This window comes from Monodon monoceros, unplaced genomic scaffold, assembly GCF_005190385.1.
Source record: "Monodon monoceros isolate NGI ecotype Baffin Bay Population unplaced genomic scaffold, NGI_Narwhal_1 Super_Scaffold_3, whole genome shotgun sequence".
Classification (NCBI taxonomy): Eukaryota; Metazoa; Chordata; class Mammalia; order Artiodactyla; family Monodontidae; genus Monodon; species Monodon monoceros.
In genome coordinates this window covers 31,875,042-31,887,970 of record NW_021703780.1, presented here as the reverse complement: position 1 = coordinate 31,887,970, position 12,929 = coordinate 31,875,042, and the positions used below count along the sequence as shown (strand labels likewise).

General features: G+C 43.1%; 1 protein-coding gene across 4 annotated transcripts in view; it reads right to left on the bottom strand.

Annotated features, from left to right (window-relative positions):
- XPO5 (exportin 5) overlaps nucleotides 1–12,929 on the bottom strand; it is a 46,093-nt gene that overhangs the window by 3,540 nt on the left and 29,624 nt on the right. For 2 of the 4 annotated variants that reach the window (XM_029243210.1, XM_029243211.1), the window contains 7 exons: nucleotides 6,620–6,720; nucleotides 4,373–4,469; nucleotides 3,418–3,554; nucleotides 2,609–2,706; nucleotides 1,985–2,031; nucleotides 1,456–1,553; nucleotides 767–829 (listed from right to left, as the gene is read on the bottom strand). In XM_029243210.1, the coding sequence (XP_029099043.1) occupies nucleotides 767–829; nucleotides 1,456–1,553; nucleotides 1,985–2,031; nucleotides 2,609–2,706; nucleotides 3,418–3,554; nucleotides 4,373–4,469; nucleotides 6,620–6,720 (641 nt within the window). Of the gene's footprint in view, nucleotides 1–3; nucleotides 830–1,455; nucleotides 1,554–1,984; nucleotides 2,032–2,608; nucleotides 2,707–3,417; nucleotides 3,555–4,372; nucleotides 4,470–6,619; nucleotides 6,721–12,929 lie in introns of those variants that run through there. The other 2 variants (XR_003796750.1, XM_029243212.1) reach the window with 2 other exon arrangements.

The following is a 12,929-nucleotide window of genomic DNA, read 5'->3' as shown; positions in this document are numbered from 1 at the left end:
ACCAAAATGTTAAGCTCCATCCTTTCAGAACAGAGACCGTCCTTTCTGACAGAAGCCCACAGAGTAAAGGAGAGGTGAGTATCCTGGGCTGACTGGTGGTTAAAGGTACTAGGACAGCCCCCCAGCCTCATAAGAGGGCGTAGAAGCCTCTGCCCATGGCAGATCTAGAGATGCATCTAGCCATACGTTTGTAGAACAAGGAATTTTTCTGGAGTTACCTAAAAAGCTGCAAATGCTGAGGATCTTTTGTCGTTAAACAAATATTTGAGGACCCACTATAGCAGTTACTGGGGATATAAGAGGAATACGACCAAGTCCCTTCCCTGTTAGGAGTTAAATTCTAGTGAGGGAGAGAAGTAATTGATAACACAAATAAAACATGTCAGGTAGTGATCAGCGCTGGAAGACAGAGCAGAGGAAGAATCTAGAGGCCGGCGTTGCTATTTTTGATAAGCTGGTCATGGAAGACCTCTCAGAAGTGACATCTGAGCAGAGACCTGAATAAAAAGCAAGGGGATGGGCCAGGTATATAGTTGGGAGAACAATCATTCTAGGTAGAGGAATCACCAAGCGCAGAGGCTCTGAGGAGGGACTGTGCTGGGGAATACAGCAAGGGGGCCAGCATGGACAAAAGCTAGATGTACAAAGTCTCCTCCACACCAGACTGCTAGGGACACAGTTTCTATGGGAACTGACCTGGTTACAGAAGTAACAATATTTAGGAGCTTAACGGCTGACCTCCAAGGGCCGCAACAGGCTCACTTACCATCTCCATCTGCAGGGGGAGCAGTACCATGGTCAGCACCTTTCTTTGAAACACAGCACACAGCTAAAGCAAGAAAGCAGGGTTACTAGGCTTATTACCACCAGACAACAGCCGTCTCAGGCCAATGGATCCCAAACTGTCTCTGGGCAGGTGAGGAGTGGGGGAAGGTGGGATACCGTCCAGGCACAAAGTCAGCTTCACCAACAGAAATAGAGGCATTTGACCAGACTGTGTTCTGGTCCCTCGTCAAGTTCAGTCAACTGGCGGGAAATTACAGAATTATCTGAGAGTAAATGACCAGGAGAGGATGCCTGATATGTATACTTGGTCTACTTTGGATCTCAAACAAATGAACTGACCAAAAAATAAAAACGAAATATAACCACCTTCATGTCTAAGAATTAAAGAATTTCCCTATTTTGACAAAGCTAGAAGTGATTCCTACCATTAATCCAACTTCCTCCTGCTATTTTAAACCGTTTCCTCATAATCTGCCCTTAGTATGAACAACTACAATGCAGTTCACAACTCATAAAGTGTCCTTAAATTGACTTAAGAATTACATGGTTTCTATCCAGTTAATTATTTCTTATCAGTCTGTCAGTGTTGCTGCAAACATGTTAGGTGAGTGACCAGCTTTTTTTCCAGAAAAAGGCTTGTCTTCTACCCCTGGTTCCCACGCCACTTACTGATCAGGTCCATGACTTCTCGGGTTAACATCCTCACCAGTTGTTCCTCCAGCATCTCTTGAGACTCTGGGTTTTCATCTGTTGTCTCATCTTCTCCACTGCAGAAAACCAGGGGCCAAGTTCCATGGGAATGCAAAAGGAGCAGTGACCCTAGCTAGACCTTCTGTGCCCACTTCCTTCTCCTGACTTCCTCTGGTCTACATTCCACTCAAAAGTTAGGAATGGGTAGCAGTGATCCACTGAGGGGCATTATTACTTGTGACTATATCCAGTTGGCTTGAGGGGAATGGATCAAAATCCTAAGAATGTCTCAGCATTCACCTAAGGCAGCTGAAGGTACCCCCTGTGAAGGCTTGAGCTGAGTCTGCCTAATGGTCACAGAAAAGCGATCTACCATCTAGGCTGAGGATGACTATAACCCACTACTGTTCTAGCCCTGGGATGGCAGAGTCCTTCCTCCATGTCTACCTTCTCCCACCCCAAGCCTGGCTGCCAGCTCATCCATCATAGAGAAGAGAAAGTCCCTTACCACAGCAGGCTCCTCTGGTTGATGACTTGCCATTTTTGGGAAAGCCTCTGGGAAAACAAAAAAAGAAGTAAGTGCTACACTAGGGAGAAAAGATAATATCTAAGGGCCACTTCATGGTTAGAATTACCTGAACATGAGTCCAGGTAACAACGACAGGGCCTTGGGAGACCCCACAAGGTTAAAAAACCAGATACGGTTTCTGTAACCTCTCCCACACCCACGACAAGGGCAGCATATCAAACACTTCTTTGCTTGGAAAGGATCAATGACATTTCAGAACTCCTGAGTCTCTCTGGACACACCTATTCTCTGCCCAGCTGGTCCCCCTGCTTAATTCCAGAGTCAGGGAAACAGACCCAGGAAGAGCACTCCCCTGATCACCTCTCCTCAGTTAACAGGAGGATAGGAGTAGAATCTGAGTCTGCAGGTGCTTTGCAGGCAATGGAACCAGTTTAGTTCTTCAGGGGGGCTGCTCTACCCTGGGCAGCAAGGGTGGAGCAGCTGTGCAGCCATCCTGGCAGGGCTAGGAGACGATGCTTTCAGGAGCTCTTGACTTGTGAGACTCATGAGAGGCCACCCACTCTAAGAGGCCTCTTTGCCACCCTTTCCTGGCCAATCTCTTACCATGTGAAGGTAGGTGAAAAGAGGTCCAAGGATGGGAGACACCAGAGCTTCGTAGTGCTCCGGGGGACAGAAGAGCACCAGAGGCTTCACAAAGACCCATGCCGCGGTAGGTTAAGAAGCTTTAGCACACGAGCGCACACCCGTCGTTCTAAGGCACCACTCCCCTGCCAGGCTGGAATTGTAATAAACTCTCCTTACAATATAACTTGCAGGGAAGAACCATACTCCCCCAAACAAAAACAAAGAGTCTGAATGAGAATGCAGTATGAGAGTGCTTCTTCAAAGAGAAGCACCTGACAAAGTACAGAAAAGGGATAAAAGCTGCATTTTTCATCTTTCCAAGAAATGGGATGGTAAGAATTTCCCCTAAGGAGAAAGAGCTTTCAACACCCCCTGGACTGCTTTCAGGTTTTTCCTTTTATTTACTTCAATCTTCTTGTCCTTCTAATGTGGCTACTATATACTGTCAAAAATGTTTCCATCTATTTCATATAGCTCAGCTCTGCCTCCTCTGGTGCTTCTGAACTGTTCCTGTCTTCAATCTTCTGGCCCTTTGGGTTATCTAGGGAGGTTTTTTTTTTCTTTTTTTTTGTGCTGTACGCGGGCCTCTCACTGTTGTGGCCTCTACCGTTGAGGAGCACAGGCTCCGGACATGCAGGCTCAGTGGCCATGGCTCACGGGCCCAGCCGCTCCGCGGCATGTGGGATCTTCCCGGACCGGGGCACGAACCCATGTCCCCTGCATCGGCAGGCAGACTCTCAACCACTGTGCCACCAGGGAAGCCCATCTAGGGAGTTTTGAAAGGATATGAAGCATGGGTCTGAGTCGGTAGTCAGGAATATTGTTCAAGTTGACGAAGGCAGAGCTGAGGAGCTGGGTGGCCAGGTGCTCCACGGTGTAGAAGTCCTGCTGCATGGAAGGGCCTGCCTTCCCTAGGATATGGAAACTGTAAGGGAAAATCATGAATAACATCAAATCCATTATCTGTTATCGCCAGCCCTGACTGCCTTGGGAATTTCTAGTCTACAAGAAGACTTCTCAGCTAGAAAAGCAATTAATTGTATTTTCTTTTTAAGAGAACTTTAGCTTAATCAGTACACTTCGAAGATGTGGACTTAATCTTCTATCAGAAGGGAAAATAACAGCCACCCCCCCCCCGCCCCAACGTTTAAGGAAACATCTTGAAACCAGATTCAGCATCTTTTAAAAGACAGATGTCGGTACCCAAGATCAACAGTAGCCTTTCATTACTTTGTAAGTAATATGGATTTACAATGGAGAATCTTTTGTTAGTTGGCTGACTAGAGCACTGTGTTAGTGAGATCAGTGCCCTGGGGAAGTTGGTGTGCAGAAGGGCCAGTTACACCCCCCACGCCACAACCAGGACCCCAAGACAAAATATGGCCAGCTGTCTCCCAGTGTCCATGAAGAGTGGGCTATGAGAGTGAGGGGTCTGAGAAAATGCATCCCCATCACTGTAACTTCTACTTTGGTCTCATCACTTTATGCACTGGAAACAGACAAGTTGGGCATTAAAATATCAAGTCATGGCTAGGACTTAAAGGCACATGTGACAGTTAAAATAAAAATTGCAGGAAACCAGCCTGTTCATTTTGATTTGACACTAGAATCATTAGTTTCCTGTCAAATTCTTTCCTCACATTACCTGTACACTAGAATTCTAGATCAGATGTCCAACCCAAGGCCATCCTATACAATGCATGTCTAGGAGGAGAATATGAAAAGGCAGCATTGGTTCCTTACCAGTTTTCATAGAGGGTGCAGAAGAAACGCTGCATTCTTTCTAAGACCGTTTTGTAGACAGGAGAGTCATTCAGTTCCAAGAGAGGCTGAGGTAATCCTACAGACAAAGATGGATCAGGAACCTGCTGCTCCTCTGCTGAGGGTCTCAACCTGCCAACACCCTCCCGTAGGCAGAGGTGGTTTGGGGGGCGGGGTGCTATAAATGCAAAGCAGCTGACCAAGTCTTCTACCAGCTGGAGGTGCTAACAGCTTCCCTAAAGTGACTGCTACACTGTATTTGCAGGGAAAGGCGAAAGCTATTTAAGTGTCCAGGTTTGAGTACTCTAACTTTTGCCTGGGTTTCTCCAGGTGGAACTTGTACCAAAACACACAATGATAGCCCAAAATGATCTCTCCATAAAGTACTGGGAATGTCCCCCCCTTCCTTTTAAAGTCACAGAACCTCTTTTTTCAAGCAAAATTTTATGCAAAAGCCCGAGGTGTATAGCAGATAAAAATGAAACCCACTTATCTCAGGATAACAATTGCCTTAAAAGATCTATACTTCTAATCAGAGGCAATTTTGTTTCCAATCTTGCTCCTGGTTGGAAGCTGCCAGAGGGAACTGTTTGTCCATTCTAGTATGTTTTGGTTGGTCATACATTTCTACAGCAGCAGTTCCTGGCTTAATATGAATAACTGAAGGGGGGGCAGGAGGGTAACAGGTGGTGAAGCAACACCTAATTTTTATATTAATAACAAGACATTTTTTGGACGTTTCATTTTTACTGGTGTCTCCAAAAGGGAGCTTAAGTGTAGTGGTGCCAAAGGAAATGGCCCAGGACCATTTAGGCCAAGAGAGATAGCCATGGGCCCTGGAAAGACAAGCTAACAGTCTTCTTTTCATTAAGTCATAGCTGAGGCATGCTCACTAGACTGCTTAATCATGGCCAGGCCCAGGCAGAGGTGATAGCCGGGGCAAAAACACACTGTCGGGGTTGTGATGGTAAGCCAGCCTGAAGCTCCAGAGATAGGCACAAGGTTTAGACATCTCTGGTGTCTCTAGCTCTAACTTCTTCTTTTTTTTTTTTAAATAAATTTATTTACTTATTTATTTTTTATTTTTGGCTGCGCTAGGTCTTCGTTGCTGCGCGCGGGCTTTCTCTAGTTGCAGTGAGCGGGTGCTGCTCTCTGTGGTGCGCGGGCTTCTCGTTGCTGTGGCTTCTCTTGCTGTAGAGCACAGGCTCTAGGTGTGCGGGCTTCAGCTGTTGTGGCACGCAGCCTCAGTAGTTGTGCTGTGCAGGCTCAGTAGTTGTGGTGCACAGGCTTCGTTGCTCTGCGGCATGTGGGATCTTCCCAGGCCAGGGCTCGAACCTGTGTCCCCTGCATTGGCAGGCGGATTCTTAACCGCTGCACCACCAGGGAAGTCCTCTAGCTCTAACTTCTAACCAACTGCCTTGCCCTCTGTGTTCCAGCCACACAAGTCACCTTCCTATTCCCTGGACATATCAAGCTCTTTGCTGCATGCCTCGGGCATGCCTCGGGATCTTGCACCTGCCATTCTGTCTGCCTAGAAGGCTCAGCATCTCCTTTTGCCCCCAGCCTGGCTGGCCCCTGTTCATCCTTCAAGTTTCCACTGGGAGGCAGTCTTGTGACTCCACTCCAAGACTGGGTCAGGTCTCCCAATAAACACTCCCACAGTCACTTGCCTTCACAGCACGTATCACAATTATGATCGTGAAGTTATTTGCTAATGGGAGAAATGAGTTAAAGCAACATTCTGATCAAGGTAAAAATTGGGAAACTTGGCCCAGAAACTATTCCTTAAAAAAGTGATAACATACATAATATTTTACTGATTAAACCTATTTAACCTTAATTGTTTGAATACTTCCCCCCCCATACACAAAAGGCAGGAAAGTACGCTAATATCCTTCAGGTCAAAAAGCATGGTTTATTTATAATCTAAAGGCTCTAACACATACTACCAGCTGGCAGCTAAAGTGAAGGAGGGGTTAACATGGGGTGTGTGTGCTTCTGAAGACCTTCTCTGCATGATAAGATAATGAAGTAAACAAACTTGCTCCTAGAGAACCTGTAGGAGCTCCATACATGCATTTCTGAACAAACAGGTGGTCAAGGTGGTGCCAGGTGAGGAGAAGGTGACACAAGGCACACTGAAGCTGCATTAGAGATAAGGTATAGAAATATAAAGGCATACAAAGGTATAGAAAACTTCAAGAAAAAAAAAAAGGTTACATTTCTTACCTAAAATAGCAGATTTTTCCACTTCAAGCATATCTAGAACCCTCGTAAAAGGTTCTGCCATTTTGGCTAGCATTTCTGGTGCATATAAAGTATTGTGAGTTCTGAAAAAAATAGGAATGCTATGTGAACTTTTCTTAGTCTGCTGGAGAAGGAAAGAGTGGGTTTCCATCTTGTAATTCAGTGATACTACATTTCCACACAGATACCTCTCTGTCAACACTACTCTTGGCAGGGGAATTTAAACGTTTCCCTGGAGAAGGGGATAGGCTTGATGCTATTAAGTTTATTTGTACAGTATACAACACCTAACAGCAATCAACCACAAGAACTGAATTCTGAGAGAGCCGGACAACATCACAGTCTAAAGCTGGAAAGCAAAATTCTTTCAAACCTGAGACAATGCCAAGGCACTCCCAGTTTTCTGACTGCCCGTGATAGAGGATGAAATGTCAGAGGCATCAAGGTTCACAGGCAGGAACACAGAGCAGGTAGTAACATGCCCCCATTTTTAGGATGTTTTGTCTCTGAATCAAGAGCATGGACCCAACAATGCTCTGGCAGCTGTTTAGTCTCCTAGAGGCACATCTGCAACTCCCAGCATGAGCATCTCTTCCCCACCAAAATGACTTACCTTTGTTAGACTACAGACCTGATCTACCTGCCTTCCACAGCAATGGCACCACGGAACAATCTATAGCCAGAGGGCATAACTACCTATTTCTCTTTTCAAAGTTAACTATAAAACATTTCAAATGTATAGAAAATTACAGAACGTGGACCAGCAAGATTAAATATTTAAGATGAACAATGAAAAGATCATTTTAGACCATGCTTATTTTTTAAAAACCCTCAATAATGTTTTTGAAGTCTAACCATGTGCATTCATTAGTACCCACGTTTAAGCTGCCTTTTTATGCCTGGCTTATTCCACTTAGCATAGTCAGGGTTCACCCATGTTGTAGTATGTTGCAGAAATGCCTTCCTTTTTAAGGCTGAATGATATTCCACTGTTTGTATAGACCACATTTTGCGTATCCATTCATCCACTGATGGGCACTGGTTGCTTCCATGTTTTAGCTACTGTGAGTAATGCTGCCATGAACATAGGTGTATAAACACCTCTTTAGGACCCACTTCCAATTCTCTTGAGCACATGCCTCAAGCTGGACTTGCTGCTTAACACGGTAATTCTGCTTTTAATTTTTAAATTGATTTTCATGCTTTTGGCCGTGCTGCATGGCGTGCAGGATCTTAGCTCCTCAACCAGGGATAGAACCCGGGCCCCCTGCAGTGGAAGCACGGAGTCCTAACCACTGGACCACCAGGGAATTCCCACTATTTTTAATTTTTTGAGGAACCGCCAAACTGTTTTCCAGAGTGGCTGTACCATTTTACATTCCTACCAACAGTGTACAAGAGTTCCAATTTCTCCACACCCTTGCTAACACCTATTACTTTCTTTTTTCAACATTATTATTTTTTTAATGTATATCTTTTTTTTTAGCATCTTTATTGGAGTATAACTGCTTTACAATATTGTGTTAGTTTCTGTTGTATAACAAAGTGAATCAGTTATACATATACATACATCCCCATAACTCCTCCCTCTTGCGTCTCCCTCCCACCCTCCCTATCCCACCCCTCTAGGTGGACACAAAGCACCGAGCTGATCTCCCTGTGCTATGTGGCTGCTTCCCACTAGCTATCTATTTTACATTTGGTAGTGTATATATGTCCATGCCACTCTCTCACTTAATCCCAGCTTCCCCTTCCCCTTCCCCATGTCCTCAAGTCCATTCTCTACCTCTGTGTCTTTATTCCTGTCCTGCCCCTAGGTTCATCAGAACCACTTTTTTTGTTTGTTTTAGATTCCATATATATGTTAGCATATGGTATTTGTTTTTCTCTTTCTGACTTACTTCACTCTGTATGACAGACTCTAGGTCCATTCACCTCACTACAAGTAACTCCATTTCATTTTATGGCTGAGTAATATTCCATTGTATATTCGTGCCACATCTTCTTTATCCATTCATCTGTCGATGGACACTTAGGTTGCTTCCATGTCTTGGCTATTGTAAACAGAGCTGCAATGAACATTGTGGTACATGACTCTTTTTGAATTATGGTTTTCTCAAGGTATATATGCCCAGTAGTGGGATTGCTGGCTCATACGGTAGTTCTATTTTTAGGTTTTTAAGGAACCTCCGTACTGTTCTCCATTGTGGCTGTATCAATTTACATTCCCACCAGCAGTGCAAGAGGGTTCCCTTTTCTCCACACCCCCTCCAGCATTTATTGTTTGTAGATTTTTTGATGATGGCCATTCTGACTGGTGTGAGGTGATATCTCATTGTAGTTTTGATTTGCATTTCTCTAATGATTAGTGATGTTGAGCATCCTTTCATGTGTTTGTTGGCAATGTGTATATCTTCTTTGGAGAAATGTCTACTTAGGTCTTCTGCCCATTTTTGGATTGGGTTGTCTGTTTTTTTGATATTGAGCCTCATGAGTTGCTTGTATGTTTTGCAGATTAATCCTTTGTCAGTTGCTTCATTTACAAATATTTTCTCCCATTCTGAGGGTTGTCTTTTCGTCTTGATTATGGTTTCCTTTGCTGTGCAAAAGCTTTGAAGTTTCATTAGGTCCCATTTGTTTATTTTTGTTTTTATTTCCATTCCCCTAGGAGTTGGGTCAGAAAGGATCTTGCTGTGATTTATGTCATAGAGTGTTCTGCCTATGTTTTCCTCTAAGAGTTTGATAGTTTCTAGCCTTACATTTAGGTCTTTAATCCATTTTGAACCTATCTTTGTGTATGGTGTCATGGAGTGATCTAATCTTATGCTTTTAAATGTACCTGTCCAGTTTTCCCAGCACCACTTATTGAAGAGGCTGTCTTTTCTCCATTGTATATTCTTGCCTCCTTTATCAAAGATAAGGTGACCATATGTGTGTGGGTTTATCTCTGGGCTTTCTATCCTGTTCCACTGATCTAATTTCTGTTTTGTGTCAGTACCATACTATCTTGATTACTGTAGCTTTGTAGTATAGTTTGAAGGCAGGGAGCCTGATTCCTCCAGCTCTGTTTTTCTTTCTCAAGATTGCTTTGGCTATTCGGGGTCTTTTGTGTTTCCATACAAATGGTGAAATTTTTTATTCTAGTTCTGTGAAAAATGCCATTGGTAGTTTGATAGGGATTGCATTGAATCTGTAGATTGCTTTGGATAGTAGAGTCATTTTCACAATGTTGATTCTTCCAATCCAAGAACATGGTATATCTCTCCATCTGTCTGTATCATCTTTAATTTCTTTCATCAGTGTCTTATAGTTTTCTGCATACAGGTCTTTTGTCTCCTTAGGTAGGTTTATTCCTAGGTATTTTATTCTTTTTGTTGCAATGGTAAATGGGAGTGTTTCCTTAATTTCTCCTTCAGATTTTTCATCATTAGTGTGTAGGAATGCAAGAGATTTCTGTGCATTACTTTTATACCCTGCTACTTCACCCAATCCATTGATTAGCTCTAGTAGTTTTCTGGTAGCATCTTTGGGATTCTCTACGTATAGTATCATGTCAAATGCAAAGAGCGACAGTTTTACTTCTTCTTTTCCGATTTGGATTCCTTTAATTTCTTTTTCTTCTCTGATTGCTGGGGCTCAGCAAAGTCTATTTTGAAACTAACACAATATTGTAACTATTTTGAAACTAACACAATATTGTAAATAGACCACAAAGTCTATTTTGTCTGATACGAGAATTGCTACTCCAGCTTTCTTTTGATTTCAATTTGCATGGAGTATCTTTTTCCATCCCCTCACTTTCAGTCTGTATGTGTCCCTAGGTCTGAAGTGGGTCTCTCGTAGACAGCATATATACAGGTCTTGTTTTTGTATCCATTCAGCCAGTCTATGTCTTTTGGTTGGAGCATTTAATCCATTTACATTTAAGGCAGTTATCGATACGTGTGTTCCTATTACCATTTTCTTAATTGTTTTGGGTTTGTTAATGATGGTGTCTTCCTTTTCTTGTGTTTCTTGCCTAGAGAAGTTCCTTTAGCATTTGTTGTAAAGCTGGTTTGGTGGTGCTGAATTCTCTTAGTTTTTGCTTGTCTGTAAAGATTTTAATTTCTCTGTCGAATCTCAACGAGATCCTTGCTGGGTAGAGTAATGTTGGTTGTAGGTTTTTCTCTTTAATCACTTTAAATATGTCCTGCCACTCCCTTCTGGCTTGCAGAGTTTCTGCTGAAAGATCAGCTGTTAACCTTATGGGGATTCCCTTGTATGTTACTTGTTGCTTTTCCCTTGCTGCTTTTAATATTTTTTCTTTGTATTTAATTTTTGATAGTTTGATTAATATGTATCTTGGTGAGTTTCTCCTTGGATTTATCCTGTATGGGACACTCTGTGCTTCCTGGACTTGACTGACTATATCCTTTCCCGTATTAGGGAAGTTTTCAACTACAACTTCCTCAAATATTTTCTCAGTCCCTTTTTTTCCCCTCTTCTTCTTCTGGGACCCCTATAATTCAAATGTTGGTGCGTTTAATGTTGTCCCAGAGGTCTCTGAGACTGCCCTCAATTCTTTTCGTTCTTTTTTCTTTATTCTGCTCTGCGGTAGTTACTTCCACTATTTTATCTTCCAGGTCACTTATCCGTTCTTCTGCCTCAGTTATTCTGCTGTTGATTCCTTCTAGAGAATTTTATATTTCATTTACTGTGTTGTTCATCACTGTTTGTTTGCTCTTTAGTTCTTCGAGGTCCTTGTTAAACGTTTCTTGTATTTTCTCCATTCTATTTCCAAGATTTTGGATCATCTTTACTTATTACTCTGAATTCTTTTTCAGGTAGACTGCCTATTTCCTCTTCATTTGTTTGGACTGGTGTGTTTTTACCTTGCTCCTTCATCTGCTGTGTGTTTCTCTGTCTTCTCATTTTGCTTAACTTACTGTGTTTGGGGTCTCCTTTTTGCAGGCTGCAGGTTCGTAGTTCCCGTTGTTTTTGGTGTCTGCCCCCAGTGGCTAAGGTTGGTTCAGTGGGTTGTGTAGGGTTCCTGGTGGAGGGGACTGGTGTCTATTTTCTGGTGGATGAGGCTGGATCTTGTCTTTCTGGTGGGCAGGACCACATTTGGTGGTGTATCTTGGGGTGCTGTGAACTTATTATGATTTTAGGTAGCCTCTCTGCTAATGGGTGGGGTGGTGTTCCTGTCTTGCTAGTTGTTTGGCATAAGGTGTCCAGCACTGTAGCTTGCTGGTCGTTGAGTGGAGCTGGGTCTTCGCGTTTAGACGGAGATCTCTGAGAGAGCTTTTGCCGTTTAATATTACGTGGGGCCGGGAGGTCTCTGGTGGACCAATGTCCTGAACTCAGCTCTCCCACCTCAGAGACTCAGGCCTGACACCTGGCCAGAGCACCAAGACCCTGTTACCCACATGGTCAGGTACGTGGGGAGTTTCTTGCCTTTGGGGAAGTCTGAGGTCTTCTGCTAGCGTTCAGTAGGTGTTCTGTAGGAGCTGTTCCTCATGTCGATGTATATTTTATATATTTGTGGGGAGGAAGGCGATCTCCACGTCTTACTCCTCCGCCATCTTGAAGCTATCTCAACATTTTTTATTGTAACCATCCTATTGGGTATGAAGTGGTATCTCATTATGGTTTTGATTTGCATTTCCCTAATGACTATAGATGTTGAGCATCTTTTCATGGCCTTGTTGGCCATTTGTATATCTATTCAAGCCTTTTGCCTATTTTGATCAGATTATCTTTTTCTATGTGTCTATCCTTCTCAGTACCAAACTATTTTGATTTCTGTAGCTTTGCAGTAAGTTTTGAAAAGGAGAAGTTTGAGTCTCCCAACTTTCTTTTTCAAGACTGTTTAGGGGCCCCTTGCAATTCCACATGAATCTGAGGATAAGCTTTGTGCAAAAAAAAACTGTTGGAAATTGTTTTTTTTAAATGTATGTACGTATGTATGTATGTATGTGCCGTGCTGCACAGCATGAGGGACCTTAGTTCCCTGACCATGGATTGAACCTGTGCCCCCTGCAGTGGAAACGCCTGGAGTCCTAACCACTGGACCACTAGGGAATTCCCACTGTTGGAAATTTTAACAGGGGCTGCATTCAATCTGTAGATTGCTTTGAGTAATATTTCCATCTTAACGAACGTAAGTCTTTCAATTCATGAATACAGGACACCTTTTCATTTAGGTCATCTTTAATTCCAGAATGTTTTTTAGTTTTCAGTGTATAAGTCTTTCATATCCTTGGTTAAATTTATTCCTGGGTACTTTAGTCTTTTGAATGCTATTGTATATGGA